At 47.3% G+C, this 18,548-nt stretch overlaps 1 protein-coding gene across 5 annotated transcripts in view; it reads right to left on the reverse strand.

The window, feature by feature from the left end:
- Positions 1 to 18,548, reverse strand: part of ndufaf2 (NADH:ubiquinone oxidoreductase complex assembly factor 2) — a 219,276-nt gene that overhangs the window by 71,986 nt on the left and 128,742 nt on the right. For 3 of the 5 annotated variants that reach the window (XM_085971520.1, XM_085971536.1, XM_085971513.1), the window contains exon 2: positions 13 to 102. The exons of the other annotated variants lie outside the window; for them this stretch is intronic. In XM_085971520.1, coding sequence (XP_085827646.1) covers positions 13 to 102 — 90 coding nt within the window. The remainder of the gene's footprint in view (positions 1 to 12; positions 103 to 18,548) is intronic. 5 annotated transcript variants of the gene reach the window in all.

The raw sequence follows: 18,548 nt of genomic DNA on the forward strand, positions 1-18,548 counted from the left end.
GCACACTCTTACCTTCCCATTCAGAGGGAATGTTTCCAAGATCATATTCAATTTCTTTTGGATTGACCGCTTCGATCATTCTTTTTGAACGAATAGTCTGTCCTACAACCAAGAACAAATGATTAAGTGCCAACACCTAGAAAAGCTAAATGAAGCGATTATTCCCCCTCCTCCGAGTTACAATATTACCACTGTAATGCATGGTGCAAATCCAAAAGCAAACCTCGATTACTGTGCAGTGCTAATGCACTTATTAAGAACTAGTATATTCCTTCTAGTGTTGGTCACTGGTAGGTTCGAACCTATAGTGTAGCTTTGATGTTTCCTGCTGCAGCTTAAATGCAATAGCGTGTGGCCCATCGCTGCAGTACAGCAAATCTACTGAAATACATCACATGACTAACTTGAGGTAAAAAGTATTATATAACATACCGATACTGAAAGATACAGGCCTCATAAATACATTAGTAATAGTTTACCGACCACAAAACTTGCTTAAGATACAAGTGGCATCCTGTTGATGCAAGTAACTTCCTGTTATTTCCTCCTTCAAATCTACTATTCCCAGTTATTTACATTATAAGATGTTTAATTTTTTTGCTCTGTGTCACATTACGAATTTGAAATGTTTGCTTAAAATGTTTATTTGTTTACCCATCCTTTGGTTGGATGAACCAAGATGGGTTGAAGGGCCTCCTCATCGTAATTATCTTGTGATCTTGTTCCCTTTTCAAAACCTTCCCTCTTTTTCTCAGCTATTTAGATCATTATAAAAGCTATTTATTTCTTTTACTTCGGAGGATGAATTTATATTTTTTACTGAAACTGTCATTGGCGTACCAGTGTCCTTGTCGGTATTTCCATGCTGTCGCGTCTCCAATAACCAGCAACTGAACAGGTGGTCATTCCTCATCGTCTGGGCCTGGCTTACTGACTGACAGCAGCCTTAATGTTAGAGGTCAAATTGAAGTGCCTCATAAATATCCCACCTCTGATTCCACCGCAATACCCGCCTCTCCTCAGCAACAAAACCACATCCCAAACAACGACTTTGGCTCAGAATTTATATTTAATGGCTTAAACTGTACAAAAAGCTGAAAGAAAGAAAATCTTAATTTTTTTTCTGCCATTCTACCCCTACAGCTGTTATTTGTAATTTTTTTGCCTGGTCACAGTGCAGTTCCCCCTGGGTAGTGCAGTTCCACAAGAAGCAAGGTGAAAACTGCTACTCTCACGGTGCAACTCAGACACACACAGTTGTCAATAGCAGTTGGAAATTCCCAGCATCCAGGCCGAGGTGAAATTTTTAATTCAAGTGCAAGGCTCCAGACAAAAAGGGCAGGCCTATCTGAGATAACCTTTTTGCAGGCATTAATAATTAATTATATTGATAAATGTACTAATATTTTTCAGAATTGGGTATTTTTTTGTATGTTCTGCATAAATATTATTTATGGCTGTATATACCAAGCTATACAGCGGCTGGACCTGGGTGAGAGCAGTGAGGAGCGGCGGCAGTTTAAAAGCAGCGGCAGTGAACGAGGCCCGACCACAGCGGCGGGACCTGGGCGAGAGCAGTGAGGAGCGGCGGCAGTTTAAAAGCGGCGGCAGCGAACAAGGCCCGACCACAGCGGCTGGACCTGGGTGAGAGCAGCGAGGAGCGGTGGCAGTTTAAAAGCGGCGGCAGCGAACGAGGCATACCAATTCAGCAGCGGGGGAGAGAGGTAAAAAGTAATCAAGTGTGATGTCACCAGGAAGCAGGTAAGTGATTGGTTGGTGAGTATTTCTCTCTTTTTTAAACTTTAACTCTGGTTTATAGTTTCTACGGTCTCTCTGGTGTAGCGGGGACTGTTGGTAAACCATTTAACTGTAGTGTAATTAGTGGGATTGATTGATTTAATTTAAATTCAATTAATTAAAGGGTAAGTCATGGCAGGACAGCCCGGCCACGTGATATGTTCCTCCTGCGATATGTGGGAACTCAGGGACACTTCCTGTGTCCCTGACAACTACATGTGCAGGAAGTGCATCCAGCTGCAGCTACTGACAGACCGCATTGCGGCACTGGAGCTGTGATTGGATGCATACTGGAGCGTTCGCGATGCTCAGGACATCGTGACTAGCATGTTTACAGAGTTGGACACACCGCAAGTAGAGGTTGGACAGGAAGAAAGGGAATGGATGACCAACAGGCAGAGTACTAGGCGCAGGCAGGTAGTGCAGGGGTCCCCTGTGGCCATCCCCCTCTCCAACAGATACACCACTTTGAGTACTGTTGGAGGGGATGGCTTATCAGAGGAAGGCAGCAGCAGCCAACTTCCTAGCACCACGGGTGGCTCTGCTGCACAGAATGGGAGGAAAAAGAGGGGTAGAGCTATAGTAATAGGGGATTCTATTGTAAGGGGAATAGATAGGTGTTTCTGTGGCCGCAAACGAGACTCCAGGATGGTGTGTTGCCTCCCTGGTGCAAGGGTCAAGGATGTCTCCGAGCGGCTGCAGAACATCTTGGAAGGGGAGGGTGAACAGCCAGTTGTCGTGGTGCATATAGGCATCAACGATATAGGTAAAAAGCGGGATGAGGTCCGAAAAGCGGAATATAGGGAGTTAGGAGGTAAATTAAAAAACAGGGCCTCAAAAGGTAGTAATCTCAGGATTGCTACCAGTGCCACGTGCTAGTCAGAGTAGAAATAGAAGGATACTTCAGATGAATACGTGGCTAGAGGAATGGTGCCAGGGGGAGGGATTCAAGTTCCTGGGACATTGGAACCGATTCTGGGGGAGGTGGGACCAGTTCAAACCGGACGGTTTGCACCTGGGCAGGGCTGGAACCGATGTCCTAGGGGGAGTGTTTGCTAGTGCTGTGGGGGAGGGTTTAAACTAAAATGGCAGGGGGTTGGGAACCTGAGCAGGGAGACAAAGGAAAGGGAAACAAGGATAAAAGCAAAAGATAGGAAGGAGAAAAACAAAAGTGGCAGTCAGAGAAATCAACGGTTTAAATCAAACGTGGCCACAGTAAATAATAATTCTAATAGGTCTAAGAGCGTTAAAAAAACAAGCCTGAAGACTTTGGCCTAGAAATTCAGTTGGGCGCGCCAGCCGTTAGCGCCTTAGGAGGAGTAGATCTCCTTAGGAGGAGTAGATCTCGAGCGCTAGGCGCTTAGCGCCCAGGCGCAGCGCGATCTGCGCCTCGCCCCAACTTCATTACACATTCAGCGCTGGCGCAAAGTCTTAGCGCGCGCCCTGCTGCGCGCGCAGATCATGACGTCATTTACTAGTGCAACGCCCTTTGTGCGCCCCGAACCGGAACTTCACTCGCGCCGGGCCATTGTGCGCCGGGCGGCCCTAACGACTGTGAAGTGGAATGGTACACAGCCGAGGCGGGCCGCGGGGAGCGCTAATTAAAGGGCACTTACCCTGCACTATAAAGCGCAGCCATTTTGCAGCATTCACTCTTGTGCAACGGTTTTTTGGAGAGAGACCAAGGAGGAGAGCTTACTGGTTTGGACCAACACTAGGACAGGTATTTTTGGCTCAGGTCAGAGCTTAGCAATTATCTTTGCCTTCATTGAGAGCTCATTGTTTGCCAGCATATAATGGGGGCTGCATTGGGTGCCAACGCTGGCTTTCAGCCTTATGCCAGAAGGGCTTACAGACGCCGTGAGAGAGTGGTAGCCCTGGCTAGACGCAGAGGGGGCAACAGGCGTCGCCAACTGAGGCCTTACCCACCCAGGGTATACCGCCAGCAGTCCTCCTATCTGACCATGTCTGCCGCGATGTGTGTAAGGAGGCTGCGATTCAGAAGGGAGGTGGTTGCAGACATCTGCCAGCTGCTTCAGAGAGATCTGCACCCACAGCTGATGCGCAGGACGTCTCTGTCGGTGGCAGTGAAGGTGACGGTGGCTCTCAACTTCTATGCCACCGGCTCCTTCCAATCCGCTGCTGGGGACATCGCTAACATCTCCCAGTTCGCCGTACATTGCTGCATCCGCCAGGTGACCGAAGCCCTTTTCAGAAGGAGACATCAATTCATCTCCTTCCCCATGACCCTGGACAAGCAGCAGCAGCGTGCAGTGGGATTTGCAAGAATAGCGGGCTTCCCCATGGTGCAGGGCGCCATTGACTGCACGCATGTGGCTTTGCGGGCACCTCTGGAGCATGCCGAGGATTATCGCAACCGGAAGGGCTACCATTCCCTCAACGTACAGCTGGTGTGTGACCACAGGCAGCGCATCCTAGCTGTCAATGCCCGCTTTCCAGGCAGCAGCCACGATGCCTTTATCCTGCGACAGACAACTGTGGCTGACATGTTCCAGGCACAGCCTCCCCCAAGAGGATGGCTTATCGGGGACAAAGGCTATCCTTTGTGTACCTGGCTCATGACCCCGCTCCGCGCGCCCACGACCCCTGCTGAAGAGGCATACAACGAGAGCCATCAAGCGACTAGGAACATCATAGAACAAACAATCGGCGTCCTCAAGCAACGGTTCCGCTGTCTCGATCGCTCCGGGGGAGCCCTCCAGTATTCGCAGGAGCGAGTCTCCCAATTCGTCGTCGTTTGCTGCATGCTGCACAACCTGGCTATCCGCAGGACTCAGGCACTGCCACCTCACGTTGGACCCCCACCTCAGGAGGAGGAGCATGAGGAGGAGGAGGACGAGGAGTACCAGCCCAGGAGGGAGGCACAAGGTCCAAGGGCCGCCCGTCAGTGGCTTATTGAACGTCACTTCTAGGCCCCCTGTCAGGGAATGGCTTGTGCCAATGAAAGAACATGATTGCAGCCGCTCCGCAAGCCCTCAGCCGGTTAAGGCAACAAACACTTCAAAGATCAAACATGGACAATGTTAATAAATAAAATGCTTTATTGTTCAAACTCAGGGCCCTTCCCACATGAAAACCAAAAACAGACGAAACCCCCAAAAAACACTCAAACACATTACTCGCTCCCACAACCTGGAGAGGATTAACAAAACAGTGCAACTAAAATGGCCGTCATCCTCGGACTTCGTAAAATACAAACATCACATCCTCGGCCCTCAAAAAACAAACATCCAATTCTCGGCCTCAAAAAAACAAACATCCAATTCTCGGCCTCAAAAAACAAACACAACTGGCCACACATTCGACTTTTTGGCCCGCTAGGGCGATGCCTTGGCCATCTTTGTGTGGCCCCTGCCCGCCCTGCTGCTCCTCCTCAAAGTAAGGCCATTGGCTGCTGCAAGGCTGGGGGCAGGCTCCAGAGGGGCACATGTCGTGACGGCAGATGCCCTTGGGGGTCGGCCTAGTCGAGGTCTGGCCGTCGAGCGGGCGGCTGTTGAATGCTGCAGCTGTGGCTGGCCAGCATCAGTTGCTGCAGCAGCTCCTGGCAACTCCACTGGGGGAGTGGCAGTGGCGGCTGGAGAAATGGGGGCAAGCTGGCGGATGGCAGGCGCTCGCTGGTCGCCTGAGACACTGGCACTCGCCCGGGCCAGCACTGCAGCATGCGCACCAATCTGCCGAGGGACAGACCGCTGTGCTGCTGCAGCGCGCCGGGTGCCCTGGCGATGCCTGGCTGACACAGCGAGTGTGGCAGCAGTGAGTGCCCGTGTTGACCTGTTCAGTGACCTCATCAGAGCACCCAGTGACTGCACGGCACCACTGATCAGCTGCCCACTCGCTGCCTGAGCTGCCCCGAATGCCGCCCGACTCGCTGCCTGCTCTGCCCCGAATTCCACCAAACTGATGGCCTGTGAGGCCCCGACGTCGGTGACACTCCGAGAGAGGGACTCGATGGCCTCAGGCAACCGTGCCACTACCCCCATGAGCTCCGTGTGCCGGCGCTCCGAGTCTGCGGACAAGTCCTCGAGGCGTTCCATCTCCTCGGCGAAGACCATCTCCGGACTGGAGGCCGGACTCTCCCTCTGGGGAGAAGGCCGCCGAGCTGACCGACCCTTCCTGCGTTGCTGGACGCCGCTGGGCCCAGCAATTGGACTCCCCTCCGACCCTTCCCCCCCTCTGGGAAGAAGGCCGCCAAGCTGGCACCCCCCTCCCGCGTTTCTGCAGGCCGCAGGTCCCATGAGCTCCCCTCCCCTCCGACACTTCCGCGACGCTCCCCTCCAGGGAAGACGTGTCCCCTACATTGGCATGGGTTGCCACGGCTGAGGGTTCCCCTGATGGGCCGCCTTCCTCTTGCTCCTCCTCCTCCTCCTCTGAGGGGCTGTCACTGGCAAGTTCAGGGACCTCCTCCTCACCATCTGAAAGCAGGAAGGCACAAGAGTAGCTTTAGAGTGAGGAGAGGGCGTCAGCGAGGGATGCACGAGTGGTGGCATTCAGCGCATTGGTCGGACAGTGGCAAAGGATGTAGATCTGATGCGCAAGTGGGACGAGAGAGAGGTCCAAACGTTGATGTCCTTACCATTGGTGCCCAGAACAGGGTCGGCATCTCCACATGCAACGGGGCCAATCACCCGGCCACCCATGATGCGCTCCACGCGATGTTGCAGCTCGGTGAGCGGCTGGATCTGGGGTCGGCCTCCCCCGGTCGCAGTCCGGCTCTTCTTGTTATTGGCCAGCTTGGCCTGCGAGAGAAAGGACGGCCTCTAAGTACAGTGTGTCGCCCTGATCTTGTGTGCACTGCCTCCCATGGTGGAATAGCCTGGCCAGTGTGTCGCCCTGATCTTGTGTGCACTGCCTCCCATGGTGGAATAGCCTGGCCAGTGTGTCGCCCTGATCTTGTGTGCACTGCCTCCCATGGTGGAATAGCTTGGCCAGTGTGTTAAGTGCAGAATGTGCAATTGATGTTCATGCCTGTTCCATAGCTGCTGGATGAGGGCTGGCCATTAGGGCTTTCAGGTCCCTTTGCCCATAATGTGAGGTGCACATGCAAGGATGAGGAGGTCACTGGAAAGGGTACTCACCCTGACAATCCGCGTGAGGTCATTAAACTTTTTGCGGCATTGGACACCGGTCCTGGGGACCTCGCTGTTGGCTGACACCTTGCTGGCGACATGCCTCCAGGCTCTCCGGTAGGCGCGGACCGGCGCCTTCCTGCCATTGTCCGGGTGCAAAATATGGCGCCTCTTCTCCACACCACCAACCAGCACACTCAGATCACGCTCTGAGAAGCGCTGCTCTCGTTCACGGGCCCTCTGCATGGCTTCAGGCGCTATTTGGGTCCAGCAGCAGTGTTCAGGCCTAGCTGGAGGGCTCCACTATCCAGGGCGTGGCAGCAGACAAAGTCGACCCTTCCCCCTTAAGAGCTGGCCGGCGCCAGGGTGTCTGCTGTCAATCACGAGATGGCCGCACCTGCGCTGCGCCCGGCCTGGGCGCTCTCGCTCAGCACCTCCGGCTTAGCGCCTAAAGAGAGGCGTCCAGCGCCAGTTTTAGCGCTCGAGCAAACTCTTAGGGCGAAGCTAATGAATATCGGAGAAGTGGCCTCGATTTGGCGGCGGGCGCAAACTTTAGCGGCCGCCCGACTTTAACGCCCCAAAAGTGGCTACAATGAATTTCTAGGCCTTTGTGTCTTAATGCGAGGAGCATTTGTAATAAGGTGGATGAATTGGCTGCGCAAATAGAGGTAAACGAATATGATTTGGTTGGGATTACGGAAACGTGGCTCAAGGATGGCCAAGACTGGGAACTCAACATCCAGGGGTATTCGATATTCAGGAATGATAGGCAAAAAGGAAAGGGAGGTGGGGTAGCATTACTGATTAAAGAAGAGATTAACACAATTGTAATGAAGGATATTAGCTCTGATGATGTGGAATCTGTATGGGTAGAATTGAGAAATACTAAGGGGAAAAAAACGTTAGTGGGAGTGGTATATAGAGCTCCAAACAGTAAGGCAGAGGTTGGGGATGGCATTAAAAGGGAAATTAAAGAAGCGTGCAATAAGGGCACAGCAGTCATCATGGGTGACTTTAATCTACATATAGATTGGGCTAACCAAATTAGTAACAATACTGTGGAGGAGGAATTCCTGGAGTGTTTACGGGATGGTTTCCTGGACCAATATGTCAAGGAACCAACCAGAGATCAGGCCATCTTAGACTGGGTATTATGCAATGAGAAAGGATTAATTAGCAATCTTGTTGTACGAGGCCTCTTGGGTCGGAGCGATCATAATATGATCGAATTCTTCATTAAGATGGAGAATGAAGTAATTGACTCAGAGGCTAGGGTCCTCAATTTAAATAAAGGAAACTACGATGGTCTGAGGGGCGAGTTGGGTAGGATTGATTGGGGAATGACACTCAAAGGATTGACGGTGGATAGGCAAAGGCAAACATTCAAAGACCGAATGGATGAGCTACAGAATTTGTTCATCCCAGTTTGGCATAAAAATAAAACAAAAAAGGTGACTCAACCGTGGCTAACAAGGGAAATTAGGGATAGCATAAGATCCAAGGAGAAGACATATAAATTGGCCAGAAAAAGCAATAACCCTGAGGATTGGGAGCAGTTTAGGATTCAACAAAGGAGGACAAAGGGATTAATTAAGAAAGGGAAATAGAATATGAGAGTAAGCTTTCAGGGAACATAAAAACTGACTGCAAAAGCTTTTATAGATATGTGAAGAGATAAAGATTGGTGAAGTCAAGCGTCGGTCCCTTGCAGTCAGAATCAGGGGAATTTATAATGGGGAACAAAGAAATGGCAAACTAACTAAATACATATTTTGGTTCTGTCTTCACAAAGGAGGACACAAATAACCTCCCAGAGATGCCGGGGAACATAGGGTCTGATGAAAAGGTGGAACTGAAAGAAATCAGTATTTGTAGGGAAATGGTGTTAGGAAAATTGATGGGACTGAAGGCCGATAAATCCCTAGGGCCTGATAATCTACATCCCAGGGTACTTAAGGAAGTGGCCCTAGAAATAGTAGATGCATTGCTGGTCATCTTCCAGAACTCGATAGACTCTGGAACAGTACCCATGGATTGGAGGGTAGCTAATGTTACCCCACTATTCAAAAAAGGTGGTAGAGAAAAAGCAGGGAATTATAAGCCTGACATCGGTAGTGGGGAAAATGCTAGAGTCCATTATAAAAGATGTAATAGCAGAGCACTTGGAAAGCAGTGACAGGATCGGACAAAGTCAACATGGATTTACAAAAGGTAAATCATGCTTGACTAATCTACTGGAATTTTTGGAGGATGTAACTGGTAAAATAGATAAGATAAAATAGATAAGGGAGAACCAGTGGATGTGGTGTATTTGGACTTTCAGAAGACTTTCGATAAGGCCCCACATAAAAGATTAGCGTGCAAAATTAAGGCACATGGGATTGGGGGCAAGGTATTGACTTGGATAGAGAACTGGTTGGCAGACAGAAAGCAAAGAGTTGGAATAAATGGGTCGTTTTCCGAGTGGCAGGCAGTGACTAGTGGGGTACCGCAAGGATCGGTCCTACAACCCCAGCTGTTCACAATATATATTAATGATCTGGACGAGGGAATTGGATGTAATATCTCCAAATTTGCAGATGACACAAAGCTGGGTGGGAGGGTATGCTGTGAGGAGGATGTCCTGAAACTCCAGTACGATTTGGACAGGTTGGGTGATTGGGCAGAAACATGGCAAATGCACTATAATGTGGATAAATGTGAGGTTATCCACTTTGGTGGCAAAAACAGGAAGGCAGATTATTATTTGAATGGCAATAGATTGGGAGAAGGGGAAGTGCAAAGAGACCTGGGTGTTCTTGTGCACCAGTCGCTGAAGGTAAGCATGCAGGTGCAGCAGGCGGTTAAGAAGGCAAATGGTATGTTGGCCTTCGTAGCAAGAGGGTTCGAGTACAGGAACAAGGATGTCTTGCTAGTTATACAGGGCCTTGGTGAGACCGCACCTTGAGTATTGTGTACAGTTTTGGTCGCCTTATCTGTGGAAGGACGTTCTTGCCATGGAAGGAGTGCAGCGAAGATTCACCAGGCTGATACCTGGGATGGCAGGAATGACGTATGAGGAGAGATTGTGTCGATTGGGCTTATACTCACTGGAGTTTAGAAGATTGAGAGGGGATGTCATCGAAACCTATAAAATTCCGTCAGGCCTGGACAGACTAGATGCAGGAAGGATGTTCCTGATGGCCGGGTAGTCCAGAACCAGGGGTCATAGTCTAAGGATAAGGGGTAAGCCATTTAGGACTGAAATGAGGAGGAATTTCTTCACCCAGAGAGTGGTGAACCTGTGGAATTCTCTGCCACAGAGGGCGGTGGAGGCCAGTTCATTAAATATATTCAAGAACAAGAAAGAGTTGGATATATTTCTTAAGGCTAAAGGGATCAAGGGATATGGGGAGAAGGCAGGGACAGGGTACTGAATTTGGATGATCAGCCATGATCTCATTGAATGGCGGAGCAGGCTCGAAGGGCCGAATGGCCTACTCCTGCTCCTATCTTCTATGTTTCTAAGTGAAGAAGAAAAATTGTGGACGAAATTTGTCTAAATAACTTACTTGAGTAATGTGATTGGTCAGTTTTGTGGCACATATTGGGTTGGTGAATGGTATCTTTGGTGAAAAAAATGAAGGATTTGATTGCTTGGTTTTCCGCTGGCTACTCGATTCTCTTTGGTCATTTTTAAAACACCTTCTGATTTTTTTCCTCTCATTTAGGCACGTGGCTGCTTAAGTGGCAACAACAGATAAATAATTACTTCAGTCAATCTCAGTTTTTTACCCTGTAGTAGTGTGACACTTTGAAGGTGTGATGCCTTGAGGTACAATTCTTTGAAAAGGTGTGATACACTGGATGCAAGACTTTTAATTTTATAGATTAGTATGTAAAAATGTGTATAACTAGTATGTAATTGACTCATGCCAAAGACAAGTTGCCAAGATGCTCAGCTACACGTGAATTATTAATATGTTTAATTGTGAGGTTACTCAATCTCGAATTTTCCTATATTGAAATGCAGTTTATTTTTCAATAAACCTTGACAATAATATCACAAATCATTAATCTCCTCTTGCAAACATAGTCATGTACTGACATGGAGAACTTGCTGAGAGATCAAGTCTGCATCGACAGTCACTCCCAATACAAATTTACCAAAAACCAGAGTAAAAATTCCACATTAAATTGAAAAAGCATACAGGTAAACTCTAAACAGTAATGGACACCAGGGAAGGATTGGAATTCCAATGTCATCTCAAGTGTTAGATGACTGCTGTACCTTGGCCTCAATGTCACAATTTAGGACATCATCTGAACATTTTGGTTACATTCCTACTTTCAAATTAATCACAGTAATGTTTTACTGCATAACTAGTATAGGTTTCAATCGCCTTATGCTTTTAATTCCAACCACAATGTAACTCAATTGTATCCTCCTATGGCATTACTGGTACTGATGACAGCACAATATACAAATGAAATGCAGGTCGCTGAAAGTGGATCAGCATGGTAGAAATCTATAATGAGATAAAACCCATCAATATTTAAAAAAGAAATCACAGCAGTTTCTCATGGTCTTCAATAAACTTAAAATTTCCAAACTGTTTCACAGCCATAAGTAGGAAAAGATATTGGCCCAGAAATTCGGGTCTCCACGGGTGAGTACGCACGGGGTACTCACCTGTAAGCCCAATGGAAGTGCTGGTTTCGTGCATGCACTGCGCATGCGAGGGAAACCGGCACTTCCGTTCCCCTGAAAGAAGGGGTTAAGAGGTGGAACGCGTGCGCAGGAGAGGCAGCGCGTGCGCATCAAACTTACGTTTTTTTTGCAGGTTTTCCTGGGAGGGTAAGTCTCCAGAAGTTAGACATGTAAAAAGCAGTTGCAAGGCCTGCTTTTTACAAGGTAAGTGGTGAATTAATTAAAATTAAAACTTTTTTCCACAGGTTTATTATTTTTAAATACTTTAAAGAAAGGCAAGCTTATTTTTAGCCCCATTAGAAAATAAAATTATTTTTTCAAAAATTTAAATTATTGTTTAAAATAGTTATTTCATGTAATTTATAGTTTATTTTAAAAATGTGATTTTTTTTTTTACTATTTATTTGAAGATTTAGTGATGTTTTGGGGTTTATAGTATTTATAGGTTTGACAGGTGTCAAACTTATGAATGAAGCATTCCCTGCTACCATTGGCTCTCCATGGCCCACGTGATCCCAAGGGACGCATCGAACTAACTGCGCCCCGGGATACGCAAGCACTGTGCGCCGGCAGCTGGAGGAAGCCCAGGATTGGAATCCCACGGGGCCCACAGCTCAATGGCCAGCGCGCTAGGTAAGTGCAGGTCGGGGGCTTGCACCCGCGGGAAGCCTCCGACCCGAATTTCTGGGCCATTATTGCTAATTTACTGGGACCAATACAAATGAGAGAAAGAGAACATACCTGCATTCATATAAAACCTTATCACATCTCTAAGAAATGTCCCATTCCCTTTCTATATACAATATGAGTTACTTTGAAGTACTTTGACTGTTATGTAGGTGACACAATAGCCAATTTGCACACTGCAAGATCCAACAAACTGCAATGAAATGACAAGTTAATCTGTTTTTAGTGACATTGATGAAGGGAGGAATGTTGGCCATGGAATTGGGAAAACTCTGTTCTCCGAGTTGTACTATGAAACGTCCATTTCAACCATCAGAATTGGAAGATGGGGCCTGTGTTTAAAATTTCATCTAAAATCAGGTACATCAGACAACGCAGCTTCCTCAGTGCGGCACTGGATTATCAACCTAGAATATGGGCTCAAGTCCTGGAGTGGGGGTTGAGGCTAGAAATTTCTCACTCAGAGCTGAGTGTTATCAACTGAACCAAGTTGACAATTTGGGCGTTGTAACATCATTTAAAACTGCATTAGCCTTCCAAAGTGATAAAGGGCTGTATTTTGATCCACAGCAAAGATTTGCTTCATTGCATTTTGCAGTTTATTGGTCCGAGATTAGGTGGTAAGAGTTTTAGTGAGTGCCAGCAGGCTACTTGACTGCAGAGGGCATCACTGTGCTGATCCTGTCCTCATCTAATGTCCATACACATGCACTGTGAACAAGGGTTGTTGGATAGTAAATCAGGACTAACACTACTGATCGTTTCCCCTCCCGAACACAGGGGTACGAAGGCCAACTGTAATCATCACCATCTCTTCATAGCAGTCTAAAAAAGTCAAATGCACACACACGACTGCAAGTCCTACCCTCATATCTTACTAAGGAACTAGTAGGTACAAATTAAATTGTTGTGAGCCTTTCATCGAATATTCTTTTAACATCACTGTCAAATAAAACTTCCCATCTGGCTTGGAACATTCCAGGTGCAGAAGGTTTTAGACTAAGAAGTCCAGACATCCCTTCTGTGACTTACATAATGGACAACGTATTTAGTTGTATCTACATTTCACAAACAGAAAATGGCAAGAAATTATTTTTCCTTAGTTGCTGTATCTATAATAATTTAGTCTGAACAGGACTGGATAAATCTGCATTGAATATTTTAATTCCAATTCAGTATTAGTAATAATACTGTACATCACAGTAAAGCTACCAGATCATTAATTTACAACCTCCAGGTTGCTATGTTCTTTTAAACATTAATTTGTCTTCTTCTAAAGATATAGGTCCAGAATTTGCAATGGGTATGACGACGTACTCTGACAGTATGCCGTCGTACCACCTTTGAAATGGACCGCAAGTTCAGGATTTCTGCTTATGCATGCGCTAAATCCCGAACTTGCAATCTGTCAAGTTCCGACTTGACAGATGATCCGCACAGACGGGGAAATCTTAATTGCTGGCGCAGAGTTGGGTTAATTGCACACCAATTACGCCTGAAAATTTAACGGCTGATGCAAACAGGCGCAGGGCCTGTTTGCATAGCGTAAGGGGATACCTCCTGACAAATTCAAGTAATTTAAAATACTTGAGGCCGGAAATGGAAGCATTTTAGGATTTTGTCCATGGAAGGTACTTACTGTGCATAAAAAGTTCGGAGAAAGCAGTTGCTACATTGTGTGTTTTATTTGTTTTGCATCTATGTTGAGCATAAGCTTTAAAAAAAAAATCTATACTGAAAGTATAGGATGTTTATGCATATTAGTTCCCAGAAGATTCGAGTAAATGAGGGCTTGTTTTTTTACCCATTACAGAGATCATAAATGAATGAGAGACCTTGTTTCCGGATTGTAGCACCGGCCCACGTGATCCCCAAGGTGTCAAGGGGTATGGGGAGAGAGCAGGAATATGGTATTGAGATAGAGGATCAGCCATGATCATATTGAATGGCAGAGCAGGTTCGAAGGGCCGAATGGCCTACTCCAGCTCCTATTTTTCTGTTTCCTGATCCAAGGTACGCTTCCGCGCACGCTGCGCGCCCCTGGGACACGATGATGCCCTCTACTACGCAATGTCAAACAGCAATTTTGTGAAGGAGGGTCCCCATCAGGTAAGTTCGCATTCTGTTTGGATGCTGTTGGTGTACTCTGTAGTTGCGCTGCCGACTGCAACATCCAGGCCATAATTTTTTTTAAATACATTTGGAGGTGAAATTTCCAGTGTATTTACGTCCAGAGACATGCGTAATCAAGGTGCAAAGCAAATATGAGGTGTAAAAGACGAAATTGGGTGTGAGTTAAGCACATAATTACATTACGCTCGAATTTCCTTGATCATTTATGCCCATCTATCGATTGCGGAGTCCAAACGCATCTCGGCTCATTGTAACAGCTCTGCCCCAAGTTATCATATGCAAATTTCTTGAAATTGAGCTGGTTCAGAAGCTCTTTCAAAATTACAACCAGATTTTCAAGCGCACTGGCACTCAGTCACTTGAACCAGGCAGAAATCAGCAGTTCTAGAAACTACTGAAGCCATTTTTGTCCTTTGAATCCTGACAGCCATTTTTCAGTTCTTTTGAGAAATAAAAATGACTCTTTTACTGGCTCTACCCAATTGCCATTATCATGGAAGACGAGGGGGAATAGGAGGAAGAGAATAGAGAAAGCGGCCTAGAGAGTGAAGCACCACCATCGAAGACAGCATCCCCCACACGCAATAACCCACCCTGGAGAGTGGTGGGAAGTTGCCAGGCTAATGAGTAGTGGGCCTGCATTAGGTCCATGCTGACGGGCGTATGCGCCTGGACCAGGGCTGTTGCTGGCTGCGTCCCAGGGGGGAGATCCTGAACTGCCTTGTGGAGCCTGCCATGCACCGTGGCTGCTGTTGGAAGGCTGGAGCCTTGGCTGTTGCTGCCACCCTAAAAGATGGCAGTAGCAGGCACCTGGACCGCACTTGCCACCCTTCCACTTCAGTCTTGATCAGCGGCCCCAGTAAATCAGCCTGATGGCTGGCATGATGGCAGCCATCAGATCTCCCAATGCCTCATTGAGAGACTTGAACCATGATTCACAGCGCCCTCCCTTAACTCACCCAAAGCCTCAAGAGCAAAAGCCTGAGCTTCCATCAAGGTAAAAGCCCCGATTGCACCCTCAGCATCCCCTGCAGGGTGCCCTGCTGTGTGGCCCAATGCTGCTGCCACCTGCTGCATTGGTTCTTCCATTCCAACATCACCTGCACGATGTTGGTGCTGAGCATTACAGCAGACTCGGAGGATACACCCGCAAGAAGCTCCATGTTGCTGCTGATGGACTCGAGTCCGCATTCCCTTCTAATGCTCCACCAGCTGGTGCCTCTTCATGCTTGCAGCCATCAAAACACACTCCACTGACTCAAATCCGTGGCCGACTCCTAGCCAGACTCTCTGGGCGGGCGACGTCCTCTACCTCCTCAGAGTGTCCCTGGCTCTTGAAAGTGGTTGGTGACGCTGGAGATCTCAGATGACCTTGAGATGCTTGCTCGTCCCGGTAGAATGGGTCCGCGCTACTGCCCTGCTGAGAAGAGCCGGGTGACTCTGAATCTACTTGGCGGTGATCTGAAGATGGGGAGGGAGGGCGCACTCCCAAGAAAGAAGTGTGGCTCTGGCTTTTCATCAGTGCCTTGAGTACCAGCTCAGTGAGGACAAGGTGCATGAAAAATACAGAATCAGAGTTCTCCAGCAGCTGCTTCCCCACCCTGCCCGACCCCGGCAGGAAATTTCAGTGCAACTCAACATTGGCAGAATGGGTGTAATTTCGAGTGCCACTTCCGGGTTACGCCCCCATAGAAAATGTCACTGCTTGATTTTGTTTCCCATGAATTAGGCACTTTTAATTCTCCCCGCCCCCCCCCACCCCCATCCTCAAATAAAAACAAGATACAATTTGGTAGTGTAATTTTGGCCTTTTGCTTCTCTGCATGCCAATTTACATGGTCCCTCCATGAAATAAAGGTTGAAGTTTCACTGGCAATGCTACTTTCCTGTATACATGTTACACCACAAGCTTGAAATCTTCCCCCGACAAACACCCTTTCTTATAAAAGGTTACAAAATAGATGCTTTGTTCAGACACTGTTTTCTCTGGACTCAGGCCATAGAGCTGTCCAAAAACATCCATTGTAATTCGACACAGTTAATGTTCAAACAGCTATGTACTCCATTGCTACGTCTCTAACTTATTAATGAATAATCGCTGGAAAAATTTCTAATCATTGCCACTGCACTCAACACTCAATTTGAGAGCTACAGCTCAGCAGGTGTCCCTTTAGAGACAGTAGCAGAATGTTGCTGAATTAAACAAATATACATTGCCTTCCATTAGTCCTCATTTATTTATTTTAGATCTTGCCAATGCATTTTTATAAGGCACTATGCGCCATTTTGTTCTTTATGCAAAGGAATATTCTTAAAAGTTCAGATGATAACACAGGAGGATCGTGTTACTGTGGCTGTAGTCCAATCTCAAGCAGGCTCTCTGTTGGAACAGGGAACAAAGGACAGTGAACCAATTCATCATCTTGAGATGCTTATTCTAGAACAGAACCTGCTGGAGACTACACTATAGCTGTTGATAAAGCAAATTGTGAATGATTCCTCTAAGATCTGTGGTGAGGCCCCTCCTGCGGTATTTATATCTGATGGCCAGCCAATCACAATGCGTGAAAGAACACAATCTACAGATTTCAGAAAGCAGTTCATCCAATCTGTAACTTCATTGTTGCACTTTGTTACTGAGATAGTATTTGCATGTAGGCAACCAGTTCTTTTATCACCATATAAATAAATTTAGATTGCTGACTGTGATCTGCCTAAAGTGCCATCTTTGAAAGTCACTGAGGTTTACCATTTGTTGATACAATCCAGCAATGCAGCATTCCACAACGACTGTTATTGTTAGTTTTGTGCATCAAGAACAGGGATTTAGACTGCCCCAAGCCCATTTCATATAGGACCCCTTCAACCAACGGACAGAGGAAACATTCATCCTGTCAGTTTTACCTGGATCTGAACAGGGGTCCCAGGAGAAAAGCCAGTGTGCTAACCTACTGTGGTTAGCATCCTCAACAGAGCATTAAAAAAACATTTGAAACAATGTAGATCTATTTTTATGATTTGTAGTATGGCATATTGAACAAATCAGTGAAACCAGAGGACCAGAGCCTGTGCTTGAAACTGGGGGAGGGGAGGCAGGGAGGGTAAATTCAAAACCAATCTGCGGAAACAATATTTCAGCAAGCGAGTGGTCAATCTATGTAACAGATTCCCCAGGGAGACGGTGGAAGCAGTTTGTATTGATTTATTTCGAATGCAAATTAGATAGATTTCTTTCAGAAAATAACGGCTGCGATTTTACGAACCTCGGTGGGTGATGTTGATGGTGGGTCTCGGCCCCGCTGCTGGCTCCATCCCGGCCACCGAAATGACTTTCCGATGATTAGGCTTGCTAAGCCCGCCCAGCGAGTTTCCCGGTAAATTGAAGGAAGCGGGTCTGATGATGACTAGTCATCAGCCGGTTTCCTTAAAAAGACCATGCCCAAATTTAGTTTGACATTTGTGCTGTCAGTGTTCTACAGCATTGAGGTGCTGCAAACACTGACAAGCACTGCACAGAGGTGCACGACTACACCCAGGTTCTCCCATGTCTCCCTCCATATGCTTATGGTCAGGGATGTGGTCAGGGGGACCTGGGTGCAGTGGCGCAAACCTTTCAATGATCTCAGTAGATCACGAAACATTACTGCAAAGCCACACTCAACCTCATCCTGCTGTGCCACTCATCACATCCCCATCACTCTGCCTTCCCTACCCTACTCTTGCACATCTTTACTCACACCAGCTTATCTTGCACCTCCACCCATCCCTGTCTATCTACATTATCACATCCCCATCTCACTAGCCAACCCTCACACTCACCCTCATCCTAGTGCAATCATACCAACTAACAACACACAAAGGTAGGCAACTTGGGTGGTTTAGCCAATGTTCATGCAAAGTTTCTGGTAATGTGCTGTCAAACATTGAAACCTTCATTTTCAACACTTTTGCGTTCTTGGGCAGATTTGTGTGCACCTTTGGAAGCGGCTTCGTGAATTGCAGTGAATGGTGAGACATAACAGTACCCCCCACAATGTTGAAAGGAATGGCTTGAGCAGTGTGGATGCTTTGTTGTTGGTGTGGGGTGGAGCCAACCTGGCGCATCATGTAGCAGCCAGGGTGTACAGCGTCAAGTAAATGTGGTCATGGTGAAG

Source organism: Somniosus microcephalus, chromosome 2 (assembly GCF_052327205.1).
Source record: "Somniosus microcephalus isolate GS21.2 chromosome 2, FLI_Smic_1.0, whole genome shotgun sequence".
In the NCBI taxonomy this organism is placed as follows: domain Eukaryota; kingdom Metazoa; phylum Chordata; class Chondrichthyes; order Squaliformes; family Somniosidae; genus Somniosus; species Somniosus microcephalus.